At 46.7% G+C, this 24,515-nt stretch overlaps 1 protein-coding gene across 4 annotated transcripts in view; it reads left to right on the top strand.

Moving 5' to 3' along the window:
- The first annotated feature begins 270 nt into the window (after positions 1-270).
- The window catches only part of LOC147631980 (pentatricopeptide repeat-containing protein At3g53360, mitochondrial-like), a 44,953-nt gene continuing 20,708 nt past the window's right edge, over positions 271-24,515 (top strand). Inside the window, exons 1-3 of one of the 4 annotated variants that reach the window (XM_086808516.1) lie at positions 271-432; positions 3,754-3,847; positions 3,965-6,400. In XM_086808516.1, coding sequence (XP_086664642.1) covers positions 417-432; positions 3,754-3,847; positions 3,965-6,053 — 2,199 coding nt within the window. In that variant the 5' untranslated portion in view covers positions 271-416 and the 3' untranslated portion in view covers positions 6,054-6,400. Of the gene's footprint in view, positions 433-3,582; positions 3,848-3,964; positions 6,401-24,515 lie in introns of those variants that run through there. The other 3 variants (XM_086808519.1, XM_086808515.1, XM_086808517.1) reach the window with 3 other exon arrangements.

Raw genomic sequence — 24,515 nt, 5'->3', positions numbered from 1 at the left:
AAGAAAATCCATGATTTAAAGGAAATGCCCCCAACCTCTTATGCATTTTGGTAAGAGATGATACAAGGCAAGCATGACATGCATCATTAGCAAGTAACATTGTATGAAGTGGTTTTTTAATGCAATGTTGGAAGAAGATTTATGAGGATTAACATGGGTTCAATTGATATTAACCCTAAAATTGAACCTATCTTATTCCAAGAGCAAGAAATACACAAGGTTTTGAAGAAGAGAGTCCTTCATTCATTGTACGAGGCATTGAGCATAAAAGAGAAGTAATGGAGACCTTTAGACTTGATATATGAGGCATTGAGCATAAAGGAGAAGTAATGTAGACCTTTAGTCTTTTTCAATAGTCATTAGCAACATCAGGCGACCTTTAGGTTTTGTAAAGAGTGTCGTTTTTTGCTTACTTCATGAAGAGTACATCAGGTACGCCTCCCATCTCTTGATTGATCATCCCGTGGTCACAATGTTTGACAAGGAGCCTCCAAATGCTATCCAAACCCCTAATAAACTCACAGAGACCAGGCGGCAGTTTTTCCACGCTTTATCACCATTTTTTGACCTTCTTTTCACACCCACTTGGCTAAAATGAATCCACACCCATTTTCCCCATGTCCAGCATCCCCAAATGATGAGAATTGGCCAATTTTTGCTTAATTTTGGCTCAAATTTTAACCCGTCTGATGCTCGGTTTGTTTCTAGGATCCCCATGGTCATGAATGCAATGTGAATCAGTGTTTCTATAGGCCCATTTTATGCTCGGTTGGTTTCCAAAATCCCCATGGCCATGAATGCCAACTAAATCAGTGTTTCTATAGGCCTTAGCATCTCATGAAGTGTTTTCATGCTTGAATCAAGAAACTAAGAGGAAATTTCAAATAAATTAAGTAAAGTTGGCACTCCTATTATTCTCATCATTCTCTAGGCATGGTAGCAGTTAGTCGATTCATGATTTCCATATCTCCTATGTAATACCCATAACACTAATTTTCTCTCTTAGAACTAGACATTCATGAGTTGTGCGGTTGCTTCTACAAACAACACACCACATCATTTCATGTCTAGGAGCTAAATGAGGATAGCCCATCTCTCTTCGAGCAGCTTTGAATACACCTTCAAATCCTTTGATCATAATGTTTCCTATATCTTCGGCACTGTAGGGTGCTTCAATCTTCTTTGAATCATGGCTCGTAAAGCTAGGCTCACTTTTGGTCAGTGATTCTAACCTTAGACTATCTGTGGTGGATGGGATGCCCATAAAGTTGTCATTAAAGTCTATAGCATCCAAGCAACACTCCACTAGCGTTTGATGCCTCTTGGTGTACAACACATCATGTAGTTGCTTACTTAATTGTTCCAAGGGTAACAAAATTAGCATGGTTTGGCTTGATTTTTCCTTAGCAGATCACTTGTTACTATTAAGTTCTTGGGATGATTGATACAGTCCCTCACTATTTAATGTTTAAACTGTTTGAATTGATATAGTTGAGTTATAGAGCTATACTTGACACTTGTCTTAGAGAATCCTGTTAAACGCTAGCTCCAAGTCTTCCATGGTTTCTCTTTCTCGTTAGAATTGCTTGAAAGTAGCCAAATGGCTATAGGGATCTCCCATTCCGTCGAACTTCCAAATTAGCTTGGCTATGAGAGAGGGTCTTATCTTGGGATGGCCATATTCCACTTCCTCTCTCAGTCCTTTTGGATGTGACTAGTGTCGAGAATGACGTCTATAGTTCTTCTCATTTCCTCAGCTATATGAGTTCTCGATCGTATTTATTTCAGTTAGTTCTATTATATTGGCTTAGAGTCCATTATGGCCATGTGCCTAGGTTCCACTCTGGGAGGTACCTGAGTATAGGATGGTCCCATATAACCATAGGTTGGTATCCCAAAAGATGCTTCTTTGGGTCGCTTAGGGGTTACAAAGCCTAAATGCGTCATTGGGTATCCATATACCGATGCTCCTAGAGCTACTAGTACCTTGAGGCTCTATATTCCTAGTTCTCAACTCTTGCGGTTCCCTATCTTAATTAGATTGGTACTACTAGCTCAACTGGGGTTATCAAAGGCTCTCGCCTTCTCATCTCAATGGAAGCTAAATGGGTCTAATGTGGAGAGAAGCCTTCAGCTTTGATATATGGAGGTCGTTTCCCTCGTAAAATAGAATGAAAATTCTCCTCTCACCCATAGAGCTTCCTGGTCTTGATGTAGATCAAGCTACCCACTATGTACCTATACATAGTGGGATCCTCCAAAAGCTCACATGTATCTCTACACAGTGGGAGAGGTTCTCACTTCACTTGGCCTTGAAGTTCTATACTCTAGGTCTGTTAATAGATGGGAAGATTCCCCCTTGCCCACAACTTTTCATCTTGCTCACTTCATGGCATGTTCTTGGGATGTATGTGTTACCATCCTCGTCCACATATATTGTTTAATCACTAGTTGGATATGATAACACTTGTTGACTAGGGGTATGTATGGAAACTTGTGCATGTCCCTCTGTCCAAGGGTAATATTAAAGAGGTTGCCTAGGGCATCTTCATACATGCCTATATCACCTTGCTTGGCTTGAACTCTCCTAAAAAAGAATCTATCTATCACATTTGGAGGTTGAGCCTCGATCGGCTCTATGCGAGCTCTTGAGATTTCGTGGACTCTATGTGGTCCTCTAATTGGCATGTTCCAGTTGACATACCAAAAGATGGGATGCTAGACGAGTTTTGTGTGGGGATATATATATTTCACTCCAGGTTTACATAGAATTCATGTCCATCCCACGAAGTGATGATGACTTTTGGGTGGTCCAAGACCTATGGTTCATGCCATGGCAATGCTAGAAGTGAACATCGCTCCAAGGGCACCCCGTTTTGGTTATAACCATCAAGGTTTCACTGGCTGTTTGTGTTTGATCTCGTTCCCCTACATTCTCACTAATAGCGCATCTCTCTCCAGTTTGGTGAGCTACTTGAGCCCTTTTAGCCCTTCTAGCCCTTCTTGATGATTCACCTATGAATACTTGGCGCTCACTAGGCTCAATACTCACTTGCGGAATCTCTTCAGGCAGCTTTTGCAAGCAAGCCATATTTGGCATACATACCAACCAATACAATGCCAACAACCACATCTCTTTCTAGCAAAGAAAGTAATCTCAACATATATTTCTTTAGTGTTGTACAAGGCCTTTATGCTACCAGAGGGTTTGTGAAAATCGCCACTACAATCCTCACCATGCATTGCATTACATTGTTACCGAATCCACATTTGCATTACCTGCCCATATATTTGGGCAGAGCAAGTGCAGCCTCGAAAAGGCTCCGGTAACCCTATCCCTGGGCCTCTATGAGGGCTATTTCAGTTAGGTTTTTATGAAGGTCTCTGACATGCTATTCTTCTAATCACAAATCATACGCTTGAACCACCTTAAAAAACAACCTGATGGCAACATCCTTGTCAAAAACAAGCTTAGACTTTCCATAGAGTGAGTTGATAATGTTGGGGCAAGCAAGTTATAAGTGATGGGTACTGTACGTTATGAGTAGCATCACACAACATGAGCTGCCATGGCAAAAAAACATCGTGGTTCCACAAAAGTGTGGTTTGCTTTACAAGTGAACATGGCTGGCATGGTTGCTACCCATGTCGAGCGTGTACCTCAGTTTATTGTAAAGGAAATTTGTTCAGATTGCGAGTTTTTACAATTCTTGATATATTATGAAAAAACGTAACGCTGAACCTTGGAAGCAGCGTCGTGTGACGAGGGCAGTAGGAGCTGTTATTCAATGGTCAGACAAGAAGCCAGCGGAAAACTCCTACATGCTGCTGCTGCTCATTCTGCAAGGTAAGGCCCTCTCCATGGCTGCTGCAGAATTCCATTTTGATTGATTGGCCCTGTCTAATATCTTAAGGGTTAATTTGGTTTGGTGGACATGCCATTGTTCTCCTTTCATGACAACAGCACAGGTTGTGAGTCTGCTGTTATCAGAGGCACCACACAAGCTATCCCTTCTGATCTTAGTGAATCCATTGGGGATTTCAAGGCTCACTGTACGCAAGGGCACCTTCAAAGGGCACTTCACATCCTTCACAAGTTGGAAGAACAGGGTTACCAGAGGAGCTCCTACACCTATGTATGCCTCCTGCAAGGATGCATCCAATCAAATGCTTTGCAAGAAGGGAAACTTCTTCATGATCACATCTTAAAGAATGGATTGAAGCCCAACATCTTCCTCTCCACTACCATTGCTAACATGTATGCAAGATGCGGAAGTATAGAAGATGCACAGGTCGTTTTTGACAGCATGTCAGAACGCAACCTAGTCACTTGGAGCATGATGATTGCAGCTTACTGCAAGCACGAGAAGTTCGAGGAAGCTTTCCATGTCTTTTGGAGAATGCAAACGGAAGGCCTGACACCAGATAAGGTCAACTTTGTTAGTGTTTTGAAGGCGTGCGCGGGGCTAGGAAGCTTGCAACAAGGCAAAAAAGTTCATGAACTTTTAAAAAAAAGTGAAATCAAGCCAAATACTACGGTGGGAAACTCACTTCTGAACATGTATGTTAAGTGCGGAAGCATGGAGGATGCACAACAAGTGTTTGACAACATGGATGAAAGGGATGCAGGCTCATGGAGTGTGATGATTGCAGGCCATGCAAAGAATGGCAATGTCAAAGAAGCAATGCGGCTCTTTTGGAGAATGCAATCTACTGACGTCGAACCAGACGATGTCACCTTTCTGAGCATCCTAACTGCATGTGCTGGCCTAGGAGATTTGGAGCAGGCCAATCAAGTCCATGTCTACATCAAGAAGAGTGGAGTAAAGCTAAGCAATTTCACGTGGAATACACTAATTGACATGTATGCAAAGTGTGGAAGTTTGACAGATGCATGGGAGCTGTTTGATGAAATTCCTGAGCGGGATGCTGTCACTTGGAATGCAATGATTGCAGGGTTAGCCAAGCATGGGCATTATGAAGAGGCTCTCAGACTTCATGAGCAGAAGACTACTGAAGGTGTCCATCCAGATCAGGTCAGTTTTGTGAGTGTTCTCAATGCATGCACTGCATTGGAAGATCTAGAACATGGCAAACGGGTTCACTCTCAGATAGCTAAAACTGGAGCTTTTCTAAATATTTTTGTGGAAAATGCTCTGATTGACATGTATGCAAAATGTGGAAGTCTAACCAATGCACGCCAATTGTTTGATCAAATGTCGAAACGAAATGTGGTCTCATGGAACACAATGATTGTCGGTTATGCAAAACATGGGCTCAATCAAGATGTTTTGGAACTGTTTGAGAGAATGGTTGCTGAAGATATGAAGCCTGATGAGGTCACATACGTGAGCCTGCTCAATGCATGCGCCACTATGACAGCTTTGGAACAGGGTTTACAGGTGCATCATGATATCCTTGTAAGCAGATACGAGTTTGATATGTTTGTTGGGAATGCTCTCGTTGACATGTATGCCAAGTGTGGGAGAATCAGGGATGCTGGCAAAGTGTTGGACAGAATGTCTAAACGGGATGTTGTGTCATGGAATGCAATGTTAGCAGGATATGCCCAGCATGGGCATGCCCAAGAGGCTCTTCAGTTGGCTGATCGTATGCTGCGTGAAGGTGTGCAACTCAACCATGTCAGCTTTGTGGGTATTCTGTCAGCATGCAGCCATTCAGGACTAGTGGATGAAGGCCGGTACTATTTCAGTTTCATGACTCGCAATCATGGTGTCCCTCAAGCAATAGAGCATTATGGGTGCATGGTTGACCTTCTTGGCCGCTCTGGTCATCTGCATGAGGCAGAGGGGCTCCTCAAAATGATGCCACTTGAAGCTAGCATGGTGCTGTGGAGGGCTTTGTTGGGTGCATGTAGAATTCACGGAAACATTGACTTAGCAACTCATGCTGCAGAACGTGTTCTTGATATGGATCCGCATGATGGTGCAGTTCTCCTACTGCTATCAAACATTCATGCTTCAGCTGGTGGATGGGAAGATCAAGCAACCGTGATTACTATGATGAATGATGGAGACCAAGAAGAAGTATGATGCATATGCTTGATATGAACAGTTGGCTGCATGTTTTTGATGGTTCATCCAGCTCCAAGTGGGATTCCCATGCTTTTGATGGTCGCCTTCTTTGGCTACAGAGCAGGTCCAGCCTAATTCAATGATTCCCCATTGGCACGCCATAAAGGATGTGGAGAGAATGGCATGGTATTGGCAAGGAGGATTACACAATGCTATCTCTTGTCTATGTGGAAGGACATGCTCAGTATACATTTGGAAAGAATGGCATGGTATTGGCAAGGAGGATTACACAATGCTATCTGTTGTCTATGTGGGAGGACATGCTCAGTATACATTTCTCAAAAATCACCTCTGGCATCTTTCAGGTGAGTTTGTATGGCTTCAGTCTTGTTAAATGCAAGTGTGAAAACACTGTTAATTAACATTTTAATTTGGAGGAGTCATGCCACCCCACCTCCCACCTTCCACACCCACCTCCCACCCCCACCCCCACACCTCTTCTTTCCTTTCAACAAAAATGCTTCTACTTTTAGCAGTACTTAGCCCATATTTTTCATACATTTAGAGTCGCCTAGTGAAACACTCCAAGTAAGGAGTCCACTTGTCTGTGTGTGCCTAAGGTCCATACAGGCATGATCATTCTTGTGTAGCACATTCAAGCATTTTCAATCCATTGTCATCTAAACATAAACAACAAATACAATTATGAGGACAGAGATGGGTTCAGCTAGCACTCGCTACCTAACCATAGGCTCCAAACCGGATATGATGGTAAGCCGCCCCCAGCTAGAGACCAATGCAAGCCCAATGTAGACCACACCCTAAAGGCATACCACACATCCCCAGTTGCTATCATTGGTGTGACTAGCGAGTGCATTAACCAGTAGCTGGGTCCTTGGAGGTCAGAGTCCTACCAAGGAACTCTCTCACAAATGAGCCATAAACCTAACTATATAGCCCATAATTGAGTTCACATTGTAATGAATTAACTACTAAGAGGTTTTATTGGGTTTTTTTTGGCTCAGGCTTGATAGGGAGAATGCTAGACTACTTTGTTCCTGGGACATGGTCGCTGCTGCTACCAAAGTGACATCTGAAGAGGGTGTGATAGTCACAAAGTTGAACTTGAGAGGGGGTGCGCCGCGCCGGGGGGAGGGGGAGGGGGAGGGTGGGGTTCTCAACTGTGAACTCCATGGAGCTCGTATCCATCACACGGGTTGCTGGAGGTGTTGATGGGGTGGCAAGTGTTAGAAGTCATCTCCTGTCTTTTATGTTGACACCAGGGCCTTTGTTGTGGGTGTGCCCGCCCTTGTAGGTGTTTTCTCATTTTTCCTCACTCCCCGTATTTTTCCCCCATTTTTCCCTATTTTTCTTGGCATGGGTGGCTGCCTTGTGGTGGCAGGAGGACCCTGTTGTTGGCCGATTGCATCAGTGTACATACTGGAGCTGGCCGACTAATTTGCATGAGTCGTGGAGTCTTGTGGTCCTGCATCAGTGTACATACTGGAGCTGGCCGATTGCACTATGGGGGCCATATAAAATGGCCCCACACCCCTTGCCAGTATTGTATTGGATTGGATCAGCTCATCAGTGTACATACTGGAGCTGGTCGATTGCACTATGGGGGCCATATAAAATGGCCCCACACCCCTTGCCAGTATTGTATTGGATTGGATCAGCTCATGTGCCAGTAGAGCTATGGTGGATTGGATCAGCTCATGTGCCAGTAGAGAGTCATGAAACATTAAAGTGGCTCTTTTCACATACAAGCAGAGTTACACGCCTCTATCTCTCTCTCTCTTGTGCTGTTATTTTCTACATTGCGTTTTGCTCTTGTGTTCCTAGATCTGGTCATCATCTCGGCTGCGTATTCTGACATGGTATCAGAGCCTAGGCTCTAGATAGTTCTTGGGATTTGTGTGAGCAAGAGGGGGACTGTTGTGTTGTTGATTGGTGGACTGTACGGGACTGTTTGGGAAGAGGAGAAGCAAGAGAACGGCGGGCTGATTTACTGGATAGCCACTTGCAGGTGTAAGTTCTTCTTTGTTCCCACCCACCCACCCTTTTTTCAGAGTACATCCCCGCAATGGCAGATCTGTTAGAGATGGCCGAGAGGCATGTGAAGATCCCGACACTCCCCACGTTCCCGGTGGACCGTTAGTTGGACGAGAACAACTACGGCATATGGAAGGTAATGATGGAATCTGTTCTGGAGTCTTATGACCTCGCTGATTTCGTCGTTGTTGGGGTTCCACGGCCGGAAGTAGAGGAAGGGGAGTTACCGTTGATCCGAAGGGACCGGGAGGCACAGGCACAAATGTGGGATCGTGTCAACGCTAGGGTCCGTTCGTTTATCTTCCTCAACTGCACACCGCAGGTAATCAATCATGTAAAGCATCTGACGCTGGCCAGAGGTACATGGCATCTCTTTACAACAGGGTATCGCCCATGAAGAGGATTTCCTTGGAAGTACAAATGCGGGTTATGAGCCCTGCAAAGTCGTCGACGATGCGGGAGCATATTAACAACCTGCAGGCTCCTCAGGAAGTTCTTCAGACTAGGAAGGAGATATCGTCAAAGGACATGGCCATAACGTTGCTGTTGCATTTGCCCTCTCAGTACTCAGCATTTTACTCGTCTTTGATTACCAGTGGCAGGCTCAGCACCATCACGTGGGAGGAGCTTGTGCCCATGGTCTTGGACCAGGAGGAACGATTCACGAACCCTCCTGAGGGTGGAGGTTCGGAGGTCTTAACTGGCCAGCGGTCGAAAGGCCGTAACATGGGCAAAGGGAAGGCTTCATCGGAGAAGTCTTCTGAGAAGAAGTCTGTTACTGACCGCGAGAAACTAAAGGCAGAGAGGACCTGTAATGATTGTGGTGAGAAAGGCCACTATTGGAGGCAGTGTCCCAAGCGGAAGACCGAGAAGGGTGAAGATTCCTCAACAGCAATCATGAAGACTTCGGCTTTTGTGCACCTGGAGGTGATGGACACCGATGTTTCATTTTCTTCAGGCAGGGAGGAGATTGGAGGATTCTCCGCAACGGATACTCGGGAGTGGATACTAGACAGTGGTGCTTCCAGGCACATGACTCCTTCCCGTTCAGATTTACAGGTTCTCTGCAAGTATTCTGGTCACATTCTTACTGGGGATACATCCACTATCCCAGTTCACAGTGAGGGCAGGTTGGAGATAGTTCCCGATGGCAGAGGGGGGAAGTATTCCTCCCAGGTGTTGTATGTTCCGTCACTTGGTTTTCACCTGTTGTCAGTGCATCAGGTTTGCAAGACTGGCGTACGGGTGGAGTTTGATGAGCATTTTGTTGCTCTCCGGGACAAAGCAACAGGCTAGGTGGTTTGGGAAGGCAAAGTGGAGAATGGAGTTTACAAGCTTTTAGCACTCTCTCTCCCAGGTCCTCAGGTTTGTGGTGAGTGGCAGTCTGGTAATGGCCACTTAAGTGTGGATACGCTGCAGGTGCAGGCTTTCCGGGACCAGATGGTGGATAGCTTGCCAGTTGATGGTAGCAGTTGGCAGGAACTTTCCAGTACTGATGTTGGTAGTTCTTGTGTTCGTCAGTCAGAGGAAACTGCACAGGTAACTTATGCTCTAATGTCTCGTAGTATTCGGGACAAAGAAACTCCTGTAGATGAGGATGTTCTTTCCACGGGGACCTTTCAGAAAGCCAGGCAGGTGGCAGTTGATTACTTGCAGAAGGAGGTGCATTCTCCAGGCTTTGTGGTTCCGGATTCAGAGGGGGTGGTTGACAGGTTTCAGAAGGCCTTGCGTGGTCTTCAGTAGGTTTCCAGGACTTGGCTTTGCACCGTAATAACAGGCGATGATCCTTGTGAGCAATGTGATGCCTCTTTGACTCAGAAGTAGAATGGTTCATTGATCTGGTTGATGGACACTAGATTGGACGGGAGCTTCCTGATGAGGCAATTGAGCTCATGGTTGCAGATGACTCTTTGGGAGACAGGATTGCGTATCCTGTGGTTTCCTGCGGCATGCGAAGGATCATGTTCTCTTTTATACAGCAGGGGGATTGATTGATGGAGTCTGACTCCACGGTTGGAGTGACTCAATGTGGGGAGGAGATCCGGACACGAGGGGATCTACTTCAAGCCCAGGAGCAGTAAGAGGCAGTCATCTTTTGCCTTGTCATCGACAGAGGCAGAGTACCGGGCTGCTTGTGAGGTGGTGAGGCTGCAGAGGCTGCATTGCAAGATTGGGGTTCCACTGGAGGAACCCCTGGTCATCTAGAGTCACTTTGTTCGTGAACAGATCGTTGGCTGATGACATTTTGCTAGAGTTCTGTTCGACGGAGGACAGTACGGTGGACCTCTTCACGAAGTCGCTATCTCAGGATTTGCTTAGGCGGCACCCTAGCTCCCTGTGGTTGGTTTCACAGCCAGGAGCTGAGAGGGGGTGTTAGAAGTCATCTGCTGTCTTTTATGTTGACACCAGGGCCTTTGTTGTGGGTGTGCCCGCCCTTGTAGGTGTTTTCTCATTTTTCCTCACTCCCCGTATTTTTCCCCCATTTTTCCCTATTTTTCTTGGCATGGCTGGCTGCCCTGTGGTGGCAGGAGGACCCTGTTGTTGGCCGACTGCATCAGTGTACATACTGGAGCTGGCCGACTGATTTGCATGAGTTGTGGACTTCACAGATGCTGGCCGACACCCCTGCTGCTGCTGGCCGACTGTACACATCAGCAAGTCGTGGAGTCTTGTGGTCCTGTCGGCTGCCCTACAGCAGGCCAACTGCACTATGGGGGCCATATAAAATGGCCCCACACCCCTTGCCAGTATTGTATCATTCCGGGATTCTTTTTGTGTATATAGAGCGCAGAGTTACACGCCTCTCTCTCTCTCGCTCTCTCTCTCTCTCTCTCTTGTGCTGTTATTTTCTGCATTGCGTTTTGCTCGTGTTCCCTGATCTGGTCATCATCTCCGCTGCGTATTCTGACAGCAAGAGGGTTGGTGACTTGGTTTTGGGGAAGTCTGTGCCATTGAGGTAGTGTTGGCATGGGGGTGATCCTTTAAGTAGGAAGCTCTGGTTTCGGTGAGTGGCTAGAGTTGCATGGGCGGTGAGCTAGGGTGGCAGCATAGGAGGTTTGTTTTGACACACCTTACTTGCAGGTACACATGGCTGGCCTGTAGGAGCCTCGCAGCAGCAGCATATGTAGGCGCAGCCTGTGGGCAGGCGCACGTGCCATATGGCGAGTGATGACGTGCCTGGCCTGTAGGAACCGGGCAGTAGCAGAAAATGTAGGCACAGCCCATGGGCAGGCTGTCATGTGCATCACAGATGCCATGGACATTCTCAGGGCTAGATCCAGAAGAGGCAGCCAGATAAAGAGCAGAACCAGGATGATAGAGCATAGAGCACCTTTAGCAGTGTAGACTGGAGAGAGGCATGGATCAGATGGCTGTCGGCTGCAGGACAGGTGGTGCTGGCTGCCAGAAAGGCTGTCGGCTGACGTCAGCAGCGTGTGAGCAGCAGGCGCATCATGATCAAGGAGTATAACCAGTCGGCTGCATTAAAAAGGACATTAATGAATTTAATACTAGCCGACCAGCAGTCGGCCAGTTCCCCATGTAGTCCAAGGGACCTATAAATAGGCCCAAGTGCTCATCATTGAACTCATTCACTCCCTCTAGGGGTGTGAGTCATTAGGGGTCCCATAGGGGACTGTTTTGGTGAGTTACCACCTTTTTATGTAAGGCAGCCCATGGCTGCAGATTTAGGTACCTTTTTGTACCATAGAATATACTGAATTTCCAGCACTTCTCTCTCTCTCTCTACTCTCCCTCTATATCTGCGTTTTGCATCAGATGGTTTCCAAGAGTGTTTAGGGCTGAAAGAAGACTCTCAGAGCTTCCGCGTGTTACATTGGTATCAGAGCATCAGGCTCAGCGAAGCTAAACACTGATTCAGTCCCAGATGATGGTGTATAGGTCCAAGGTACAAGAAAGTACACGGATTCAAAGCCCAAGGCAAGGAACACAGATCGGGAAGAACTCCCAGGAGGTAGGTTGGTGGTGTTCCACAGTGCCAGAGGGGATGGCAGTCGTGTGAGCCAGATAGGTTCTGAGGCAACGGTCCCAAGGGAGGTTGATCCTCCAAGGGTGATGTGAGAGTGCCAGACTCAGTTCCAAGAAAGAAGACCAAGATGGTGTTCAGAGTCAGGGGCAGGAATGGATTGTGGACTAGAGGAAGACCAGATGCATAGATCTTCGTCTGAGACAGAGTTGTTTGGAGAACAGGCCGGGTTTTCAGAGAAAAAAGGTTTGCCAGGGATGGATGATGACAGAGGGACTTCGGGACAGGATTGGGATGATGACAGTCATCCAAGAGCAGGTTGCATGGATCAGATGGCTGTCGGCTGCAGGACAAGTGGTGCTGGCTGCCAGAAAGGCTGTCGGCTGACGTCAGCAGTGTGTGAGCAGCAGGCGCATCATGATCAAGGAGTATAACCAGTCGACTGCATTAAAAAGGACATTAATGAATTTAATACTGGCCGACCAGCAGTCGGCCAGTTCCCCATGTAGTCCAAGGGACCTATAAATAGGCCCAAGTGCTCATCATTGAACTCATTCACTCCCTCTAGGGGTGTGAGTCATTAGGGGTCCCATAGGGGACTGTTTTGGTGAGTTACCACCTTTTTATGTAAGGCAGCCCATGGCTGCAGATTTAGGTACCTTTTTGTACCATAGAATATACTGAATTTCCAGCACTTCTCTCTCTCTCTCTACTCTCCCTCTATATCTGCGTTTTGCATCAGATGGTTTCCAAGAGTGTTTAGGGCTGAAAGAAGACTCTCAGAGCTTCCGCGTGTTACATTGGTATCAGAGCATCAGGCTCAGCGAAGCTACACTGATTCAGTCCCAGATGATGGTGTATAGGTCCAAGGTACAAGAAAGTACACGGATTCAAAGCCCAAGGCAAGGAACACAGATCGGGAAGAACTCCCAGGAGGTAGGTTGGTGGTGTTCCACAGTGCCAAAGGGGATGGTAGTCGTGTGAGCCAGATAGGTTCTGAGGCAACGGTCCCAAGGGAGGTTGATCCTCCAAGGGTGATGTGAGAGTGCCAGACTCAGTTCCAAGAAAGAAGACCAAGACGGTGTTCAGAGTCAGGGGCAGGAATGGATTGTGGACTAGAGGAAGACCAGATGCATAGATCTTCGTCTGAGACAGAGTTGTTTGGAGAACAGGCCGGGTTTTCAGAGAAAAAAGGTTTGCCAGGGATGGATGATGACAGAGGGACTTCGGGACAGGATTGGGATGATGACAGTCATCCAAGAGCAGGTTGGAATCCCGTCATCAAGTTTAGCAGAGGGGGATGTCATGTGCATCACAGATGCCATGGACATTCTCAGGGCTAGATCCAGAAGAGGCAGCCAGATGAAGAGCAGAACCAGGATGATAGAGCATAGAGCACCTTTAGCAGTGTAGACTGGAAAGAGGCATGGATCAGATGGCTGTCGGCTGCAGGACAAGTGGTGCTGGCTGCCAGAAAGGCTGTCGGCTGACGTCAGCAGTGTGTGAGCAGCAGGCGCATCATGATCAAGGAGTATAACCAGTCGACTGCATTAAAAAGGACATTAATGAATTTAATACTGGCCGACCAGCAGTCGGCCAGTTCCCCATGTAGTCCAAGGGACCTATAAATAGGCCCAAGTGCTCATCATTGAACTCATTCACTCCCTCTAGGGGTGTGAGTCATTAGGGGTCCCATAGGGGACTGTTTTGGTGAGTTACCACCTTTTTATGTAAGGCAGCCCATGGCTGCAGATTTAGGTACCTTTTTGTACCATAGAATATACTGAATTTCCAGCACTTCTCTCTCTCTCTCTCTCTACTCCCTCTATATCTGCGTTTTGCATCAGATGGTTTCCAAGAGTGTTTAGGGCTGAAAGAAGACTCTCAGAGCTTCCGCGTGTTACACAGGCGCAGGTGACATGTGGTAAGTGATGACATGGTGATGATGGCATGGCAGGTCGGGCAATAGCATATATGCTGGCCGACCAGTAATAGTTATGCATATATATACATATGTTGGAAAATCATCATAATCATCTGCAGTCCTCAGTAATTAGCCTACAGAGCATCTCTCTGTAGTATAGGCTGGTCAAGGAGATCTTAGGCAGTGTGTGGGCTATGACATCATCCTAGAACGTCCCTACATGCACGAGTCTCGACTGATCCATGATTGGGGCACTGACCACATCTATATTTGAAACAAGCTCAAAATATTGAAGGTCAATCTGTGCACATGGAAAGCACGCCCCATGGGTAGACACTTTCAACCCAATGAGCCTATCACGACTACAAGGACTTCAACTAAACACACGAAAAGAAAGCGAGCTCTGATTAGCTCCAAAGCTAGCCACAACTGTATGTCATGGGAAAACATGGGTATCCCTAGGCCAACCCTCTCTTCGTGTTGTGCACAGCAATGTCCGAGTGGATGGTGAGCAAAAGGTTCAAAACTTGGGGTGTTTCACACAAATTGTTCACCCCTTGCTGTGCAAGTTTTGTGTAGTCCCTACAGGTGTAATCAAAGAGTCATCCTCAGAGGAAGCTAGGTCAGCAAAGCTGAATGCACAATTAACTCTGCCGACAAAACGGCAATCCTAGAGCTCTCCGTGGGAAAAGTAATAACGCTCCTCTGGGAAGGGGGAGCACAACAAGAGTCAAGCTTCCCCCTCTCCTTCTTCGGAACATGTACATACGCGTCACTCCCAAAGACACGGAAGTGCGAGACATCGGGTTTCCTGCCAAAATATGCCTCAAATGGAGTCATATGGGGTACAGAAGTCGTCGGAGAGCGGTTAATGGTATGGACAGCGTTGCCACAGCCTCACCCCAAAGTGGACGAGGAAGATCACGATGCTCCAGCATGGTCCTCGCCATCTCCACCACAGTCCTGTTCTTACGTTCAACAACTCCATTCTCCAAAGGCGATCCGGTATTGGCCAATTCCCTTTTGATGCCATGGTTTGCACAAAACCTAAAAAATACAGTCGAGGAGAATTCACCTCCTTTATCAGCCCTGAGAGTCTTAACCTGATATCCAGACTCTTTCTCCACCATCACGTGCCAATCCTTGAACCGAGCAAAAGCCTGGTCCTTCTGGGAAAGAAAGTAGACCCAGGTGAATCTGGTACAATCATCAACAAGCAGCATGAAGTAGAGAGATCCTTCCAAGGATGGAATCTGCTGTGGTCCACACAAGTCAGTGTGAATCAACTCCAATGGTTTCGAAGCCCGCCTGGAAGCCTGCTTCGGAAAGGATTCCCTGTGCTGCATACCACATATGCATGAACTGCAGCGTCCTTGCCTATTACCAACATCTGGCAAGCCAACCACCATCTGGTCCCGGAAGGCGCGCCGCAAAGCATCCACATTTAAGTGGCCAAAACGAAAGTGCCACAAATCTTCGACCTGAGAGCCTGTCAATGAGGAGAGTGCAGAGAGCTTGTAGATGCCATTCTCCACACCGCCTTCCCAAACAACTTTGCCTGTCTCACGGTCCCTTAGAGCAACTGAATGCTCCTCAAATTCCACCCGAAAGCCAGTCTTGCATACCTCATGCAGTGACAGAAGATGAAAACCCAGAGCAGGGACATAGGGACATAAAGAACACGGGAAGCATGCTTGCCCCCCTTGCCATCGGGAATAATCTCCATCCGGCCCTCACTATGAATCGGAATAGTGGAGTTATCGCCAATAAAGATACGACCTGACTGCCGTTTCAGATCCAGAAAGAAGTCACGGGATGGAGTCATGTGCCTGGAAGCACCACTGTCGAGAATCCATTCCCGGGTATCCTTCGCGGTGAAGCCAACTGCCTCCTCGCTCGAAGATGATGAATCATCGGAGTCCACCATCTCTAAGTGCACAAATGCCGGAGTCTTTGCAGCTGAGGCTGAGGAATCAACACTCTTCCTTGTCCGCTTAGGGCACTTCCTCCAGTAGTGGCCTTTCTCGCCACAATCATTACAAGATCTTTCGGCCTTCAGCTTCTCTCGTTCTGGATCAGGCTTCTTCTCAGAAGACTTCTCCGGTGAAGCCTTCCCTTTGCTCTTGTTGGAATTCCGGCCTTTTGACCGTTGGCCAGTTAAGGCCTCCGAACCTCCGCCGTGAGGAGGGTTCGTGAAACGTTCCTCCTGGTCCAAGACCATTGGCACAAGCTCCTCCCAAGTAATGGTGCTGAGCCTGCCACTCGTGATCAACGAGGAATAGAAAGCAGAATACTGACCAGGCAAGTGGGAAAGTAAAGTGATGGCCATATCTTCGGATGATATCTCTTTCCCAGCTTGAAGGACTTCCTGCTGAAGGGCCTGCAGCTTGTTGATGTGTTCCCGCATCGTCGAAGACTTTGCAGGGTTCATAACCCGCATCTGCACTTCCAAGGATATCTGTTTCATGGGTGACACCCTGTTATACAAAGAAGCCAAGTGCTCCCATATGCCTCTCGCCAGCGTCATGTGCTTCACATGATTGATCACTTGTGGTGTGCAATTGAGGGAAATAAACGACCGGACCCTGGCGTTGACACGATCCCACATGTGTGCCTGTGCCTCTCGGTCCTTCCTCGTCGATAATAACTCCCCTTCCTCAGCTTCCGGCCGTGGCACCCCGATGATAATAAAATCAGCAAGGTCATATGATTCCAGAACTGACTCCATCATGACCTTCCAGATGCCGTAATTGGACCCGTCCAACTGACGATCCACTGGGAACGTGGGGAGAGTCGGAATCTTCACGTGCTTCTCAGCCATCTCTAATAAATCTGCCATCGCGGAGAGTAACCTGAAAGGGTGGGTGGGTGGGAAAAAATCTGAAAATCTGCAAGTGGCTGTCCAGCACCTTTGCCCGCCTTCCTCTTGCACCTTCTCTTCCTGTTCAGCCCGAAACAGTCCACCAATCAGCAACCTGTTGCTCCCCCTCTTGCTCAGAAAAACACCCAAGATCTCTTAGAGCCTAGGGCTCTGATACCATGTCAGAATATGCAGCGGAAATGATAACCAAACTTGGGTAGACAAGAGCAAGTAGACTGCAGAAAATAAACAGCACAAGAAACACAGAGAGATAGGTGTGTAAACTCTTCTCTATACACAAGATCCCGGAAAAACTGAATGAGGAAGTGGTGGGGGCTGAGGGGCTATATATACATCCCATAGAGGGCAGTCGGCCAGCAGTAAGAGTGCCCACGACTGGAGAAAAAATCCCACGACTGCATAAATGCAGTCGGCCAGCATACAGATGCCCACGACTGAAGAAAACCAGTCGGCCAGCAGCCTTGTAGCCCACGACTGATGAACATCCAGTCGGCCAGCACTGGGGTGCTCCTGGCATCATCTGGCAGCCCTCCCACCACTAGGAAAAATGGGGAAAAATACGGGGAGTGTGGAAAAATGATAAAACACCTCATAAGGGCGGGCACACCCACAACAAAGGCCCTGGTGTATACAAATAGACAGGAGATGACTTCTAACAAATTCATCGTCTGAAGATCATCTTTCTCCTATTGTTGGAGAATCTTAACCCCATACAATATTTTCATCTAGCGTACCTTTGGTGGATTTTGGAGTTGCTACCTCTGCGGTTCCTCCGGTGGCTGCTCTATTGGTGGTTGTTCCTAACCCTTCTCTAGGCAATTTGGTGTCGCCGACTCCTACTTCACAAATCGTTTCTTCTTCAGAGGAGTTGTCGTCGTCGTCTACTACGGTACCAAATTCCAATACTCGTTGCATATACAGAGGAGGTGCCATTTTCCTTGGAGCTATCCGTGTCTCCCTTTCTTGAGAACAACTTCTTTTGGATTGATCCCGGTACTGCTTCTACATCACCTGCTTTGGATGTGTCCATTACTGCAACTTGTACCTCTTCCTTCCGATTTGAGAGGAGGTGGTGTTCTTCTTCGTCCAGTTTTCGTCAATCCTTTTCAGTCTTATAAGCTTTACAGGACATTGATCAACCAAAAGATCCCCCGGACCGAACTTCAACTACTTTTCGAGTTCTTTCTTCAGCGTGCTGGTATTGGACCGACCCTCTGGTGCTAAAGAGGAGGTGTTCGATTATATATCATCTCCAGATGGTCTACTGCATCATTTTCATGCTTGTACTTGCCATTTAGGCCCTGTATGTGCATATTTATTTAGGTATTTTTCCCTACTTTTTATGCTTTTATAGCATTTTTATGCTATTGTGATGATGTCGGCCTACTACAGCTAGCCAACCAACTATCATGGGGAGTATATAAGGGCTGTCCCCCTTTCCCCCATTTTCATCTCATATTCCTGCATCCACTTGAGGTCATTAGCAGTTGCTTCTGCTTCTTCTCATTGTACAGCACCGCTTCTACTTCTTATCATTGTACAGCACCTACATGCTTCCCTCATGCTCAGTTTTCAGCAATAAACATCAATTTCCAGCATTTGCAGGTCTTGTACCTGGACCTACACCTGTTTTTTCTATTTGCTTCACTTTCTTTCAAATACCTGGCTGAGGCACAAATCCTTGAGTAGGCATATAAGCTGGTATTAGTGTAGTGTCTGTGACGGGTTGGTAAACTACATACCCCGAAATGTTGGGTGGCAACATAGTGCCGGTGGGCATAGTGCCAAGAGATCCCTTTGTTGGGTAAAACCCATATGCAGGGCCCTGTGGAGGTGCGGCCGATAATGGTTGCATGCCAACACCAACAGAAAGAAACATGGGTTGGGTGGGAGGATTTTGTGCTTGTCGTTGTGCAGTATTCCAAAACAAATTAGGAGCAGGAATAGAAGGTGAACCAAAAGAGAAAACAATGTTACCTCCTTGTACATCAGTAGTCTGGGACCGTACTCAGCTCCTAGACCCTCCTCTATTCGGGTTCACATTACTCCAGGGATCAAGGATAGAAGTTGGTACCATCTGCTACACCTATGCTGCAGAAGTGGACACCCAGGTAATGTTAGGCACATAAGCACTCAGGGGTACATATGAACCTGACACTGTCTCCGGCTGAGTTGATGACGATGGATCTCCGGACAACCATGGTGGTACCTCTCCTCCCTGAGAGAATGTCCCAAACTGAAGTCTAGGTTGTCGACTCTCTAGAGGAGGCTGGGTACCGGGTCCAGTACTAGCACGTTGGCTGTAGGCATGTACCCCCCTCTGGAAGCAAAGTCTGATAAGCTCAGAGAGGAAGGGCGAGATGCCAAAGGTGTAGAGGCCCGAGGGTGAGTAGGTGTAGACAGGCTAGTCGTCTCCCAATGTAAGACCTTGAACGCGGCTCTCCAATGAGTAAGAAGTCCCATCCTCCGTGTGGTCTAGATCTGAGCAAGGAGAATCAACTTCTGGTGAGAAAGGTTTGTCCTCCGGAATCACGGGTAGACAATCCATGTTGTGTGCTCTCGAGGTCTTTGTTCCCTTTGCTCACAATAGCTCTGATACCATGTGAGGGAAAAAGGATGAAAGGACCAGATGTGCGAGAGATCAGAGCAAATCAACACAGCATGAAATGGATGAATGAGTGTACGTATAATGGTGAAGTAATCCAGTACAAGAGGCCCTTTGATGTGAGGTGACTCTAAGTAGTAGACCGGCGAAGAAGCAAAACAACCAATTCAACATTTGTGCATTTGGCACAAGATATGGTACAGTAGGAGAATTATATCGTAGGTGTTTTGGCTTGGGCACAGTCTTGATAGGAACACTTTCAAAGGTCATTTATGACGAGAGTGTTCAAATATCTGATGGTTCTGTTGTTCTCAGAGAGGGAGGGTAATTTTTTTAATATCCCCTAGGTACGACGAATTACCTGTCCTCATAGGATAGGTAATTTGATTGGCTACGACAATTGTCTCTGTGATGTCCGATTATTCGGGAGTTGGATTGAGAAATTGTTGTGTTCCTCACGACTCTGGTTCAAGTTGGTCTGTTTTTAGTTCCACTGAGGTAGTTGTAGGAACAACCGTTGCAGTTTTAGCCAGTTTCTATGGCAAAGTTATGGGTGAAAAGAGTAGACGTGGTGAACTACATTATGGAGTCAATTACCAATTGTAGTTGTGTTTCCCTTGCTTATTTCCAAGAGTGGAAATGTCTGAGGGGAAGTATGTTATTTACATGGTGCTAATCTTTAGGATTAGTGATCTAATCCAACAAGGTTAGGGGAGCCCTCATATTAGAGGAAGCAGGTTGATATAGGCGGCTAACGCTCATGGTTAATAATACCAAGTATATTGGCTATTTATGATTGAACATTTATTTATAGCAGCAATAGCCACTATAGAAGTCTGCACCCCACTTAAGGGGTTAGTACTAATCACTCGTGTTTTGCGTTTAGGAGATCTGTGAGATTGTAATAACAGAGATCAAGGTCGACCTCTACAAGAGTAGAGGCTTGCCCCAAATGCTCTTCTTCGTTTCTCAACTCCACTACTTTATCAAACAAGGCAGCCCCTATCACTTCCGATTTGGGTGTTAGTCCTACATTTGCAACCACTTGGTGTTTAGCATCAAGGTTTTGTTGGCTAGTGTCTAGAGTGCAGCCACACAATAGTGGGGAGAAGAGGGAGAGAGACAATAATCAACAAGAGAATCAGCACAAGATTAAAGGAAGATGTAGTGGAAAGCATAAATTCATTATAGAAGTAGGTCCTTTTTATAAGAGAGACCCCATTACATATTCTAAGCATATGCTAGATGTGATGCCACCACATATGCTTAATATGATTCCACCACATATGCTTGGTATGATGCCTATATATATACCTAGATGAATCCAAGAACATGCCCAAATTTTAAGAGGCTATTCCTACACAAGAGACTTATACATACTAGCAGTTGTTCACACACATTGGAACCGCTTTATTTAAGGCTTACATTCACTGCTAGTTTACTCAACCACCTAGCACTTGTTTATTCCCACATTAATCACTACGAATATTTAACATTCCCCCCCCATAGTGATAATGTGGCTAGAAAGCCCAGACATCTTGGACTAGGTTCAGTTTATCGTCTGGCTACTGCTTCTTGTCGTCAGAGGTAGAAGAAGCGGAATTTGCAGAGTTTTCATTAGCTTTCAGCTTTGCAAGCCTCTTCCAACACTATTCGATGTAGTGCCTTGGCTTGTGGCAATAGTGACACTTTCCTTTCTTCTTCTTGGTGTCACCCTGTGAGACGAGTCCACTTTGCCTTTGTCCCTAGAGAAGTAGGCTTGGTCTCCTTTGCTTGCATCACCCCCGGATGTGTTCTTCCTTGTCTGCTCCTCTTGGAGAAGTAATCCAACCAACTCCTCGAAGGATATAGGATCGCCACCTCCTCTCATAGAGAGATTCAGAGAAGTATAGAAACTCTGATAGGACTCAAGTAAGGAGTTAAGAATGGTGGTGACCGATTTTTTGTTATCAACTACCTCATCTATATTCAGCAGTTGTTCTTTTAGGTCTGTTATCTTGGTAAGATGATCTACAATGGAATCACCTTCGTTCATGGTCAAGTCGTCCAGCTCCCGCATCAGGTACATGACCCATGCTTCATTACGGAACTAGAACATGGTCTCGAGGACCACCCAAGATTGGATGTGAGGTACGATTGAGCGTTTGACCGAAAGAGCAATCATGGCCATTGCTTGAGCATCACGGGCATCCCACCGTCTTTGGTCTTCAATGGGAAGGCGGTGCTATAATGCCTGACACAACTTGTGCCACTGTCTGAGTCACCCTTGATGTCAAGGTGCCAAGAGTTGGTGCAGTAGGATGAGGCTCTTGCCCCATGACAATCTCCCATAGCCCCTTGGCAAGATTCTTCAGCATGAAACTCCATAACGAGTAGATGGGACCATCAAGCCGATCTTCAGTTGTCATGAATACACCAAATTTGGAAAGCTCAGTGGAAGAAGCTCTTTGCGACATCCTCAAGGTAGTGCGAGATTTCCCAAAGTTGGAGGGTGAACTAGGAACTGGAAAGCCCCCCCTTGATGTGAGCTATGGGAAAATACGAGAAAAAGAGAGCTACGGGAGAGTGCACACAAGGCACCGGGATATGACGAGATTGAAGATGTGATCGCTGAAGTATACCAAAAACAGGGTGTATACTTGAATGAGCTAACACAAGACTCCAGGAGTATTGCACACGAACAAGAGTGCCTATGGATGCCTCCACCTTAGAAAACCTCCCCTTGCGAACAAGAATCCTCAAATATGCAACATAGAGCCCTTGAATTTGACAAAAAAATGTATGAAAAAGAAAGTCCCAAATTTGTGTACCTCTGAGAGGAAGATGCTGGTGTGAGTTGAGCTGCTTCTTCTCTCTTTTCCTCCCTTAGACACCCAAGCAACCGTGCTAGAGCTGAGAACTAAGGCGAGGCAGTTGCCTTGGGCAGTGGGCCGAGCAGGTCTAAGCGGCGCACGAAGGCAGAGCTGAGTAGGACGACGGCGGCGCATGCAGTCAAACAGAGAGGTGGCAGTGGACGCAGGCGCTAGCGCCTCCGCCCGGCGAAGGTGGTTCGCTAGGCACTAGCACCGCCCGGTTGGCCAATGGGTGGTAGGCAGGCTTTGGAGTGGCAGCGCACGGCTCTAAACGGCGACAAACGGCTCTGAACGAAGATAAGCAGAAGGGCGCCCATTGTAACTTGGTTGAACACAATGCTAATCAATACACTTAAATACACTAAGATTTGATGGACACTTGTTCAAATACAAGAAGTAAATTGCTGAATTGACAAGAGACACACAATGAGCCGGAACGGCCGACCCCTTGCTCAAATAAAGTATATTGATCTTGGGAGAATCAAGTACATAGTGTCATGGGCATTTCTGACCAGATTTCCATACCAATGCATATGAATACAGTATTGCAAACAAGTGGTTGTCGATGTAGACTTGCAACCCACACTACCCTCTCAAGTGCCCATGTTCCCTACCATCTTCTCTCTATTGTTCCACCAACACATGGTAGCAACAATCTGCAAGAGAGCACGTAGGACAAGAGAACACTACACAGGGTATGTGATCTTGTAATCCGGTTCCTCCCTCCTGCTACTTGCTCCCATATTTAAGCATAAAAGCTTACCAATAGCAAGTAGAGTCGATGACAGCGGAAGTCTTCGCGATGGAAGTCCTTGGAGTGTTGAGATCTTTGATTTGTCACCTTTCTTCGCGACAAAAGTCTTCAAGAGGATGAAGGTAACCTTCCCCTATGGTTCAACTTGAGAAAGGAAGGCTGAAATTAGGGTTTTCAACAAAAAGACCAGAAATTACAGCAATAAAGAAAGCTGTTTTGCTGAATTTCAGTCATTGGGAGTGAGTAGGAGAGTGATTAGCACTTGGAAACACTCTTGGAAGCTTGGAAAACACCCTAGCAAGTTGGGTATGGCTATGGAGAGCTTGGAAATGGAGAGAAATGCTAAAAAATTAGAGTTTTTAGCCTCCAAAAATCTTCATTAAGAGAAAACACGAATTTTCTCCTAATAAGTAAGTGAATTGGTGTCCAATCAGGTGAAGGGACACATTTATGAGTAAAAGGGGAGGATCAAGTCCTGGACATTGAGTGTTGTCCGCCTCGGGACTTCAGTGAGTGTGAACTTGGAAGCGGTCATAATTTATAAGTGACTTTTGGGTGCCCAAACTTTAATGAAGTGGGAACGCACTCACTTATAAATATTGGCTAAGTCCTAAGGGCTATTTGAGCCTAAATTGGGTAATACTTACCACCTGTTCACATGCCACACAACCATGTCAGCAGACAGTTTCACACGCACGGTTCACGAGCGGGCGTCCCCTTACCCGGAACTACACATTGGTCGAGCAAGCATGAAAATAGCATGCAATTTCAATTGCAAGCAAGCACATAAAGATGCTATGCAAAGCATCGGTATGGACAATCCCCGTTCATGAGACTATACCAAAATATACGTGCTCCAGGCAAGTACACGAGGTACCAGACCCAATGGAACACCAATCCACCAAGCATTTCCGGGCATGTACACGGAGGCACAAGTCCCAACGGAAAGCCAGGTCTACAGTATCACATGAGTGGCATCAATCCCCGCCATAAACAACTGCCATGGACACCAGTCCAATGTACATACATGATAAGAAAGCACGGGTGGACCAATTAGGTGGCCAAATGGTGACATCCCCCCTGGCTTCTAAACAGTTGTCCGCAACTGAAAAGCATTTAAATATGTCTGAAGCACATGCGGGCAATCTTTGAAGAACTCTTCATCTACCCATTTAGCATCAATGGGAAGATAGTTCCTTAACTTCACAAGGTAACGCCTCACAACTTTGCCTGCAGAGCAAGCTTGCGTTCCTTGTGATACACAATCTGCTCTGGCTGCAAGATCTCCTCAAGCTCATCCACTTCTGGTGGATCCTCAATGACCATTTCATTGGGCTCCGGCCCTACATACTTGCGAAGGAGACTCACATGAAAAGCATTGTGTATGTGCTAATGACTAGGTAATGCCAATCTGAAAGCCATTT

This window comes from Cibotium barometz, chromosome 14, assembly GCF_041138505.1.
Source record: "Cibotium barometz isolate CiBa-2024 chromosome 14, ASM4113850v1, whole genome shotgun sequence".
Lineage (NCBI taxonomy): Eukaryota > Viridiplantae > Streptophyta > Polypodiopsida > Cyatheales > Cibotiaceae > Cibotium > Cibotium barometz.
Note: the sequence above shows the minus strand (reverse complement) of the source record. Positions and strands in the feature narration are given on the sequence as shown.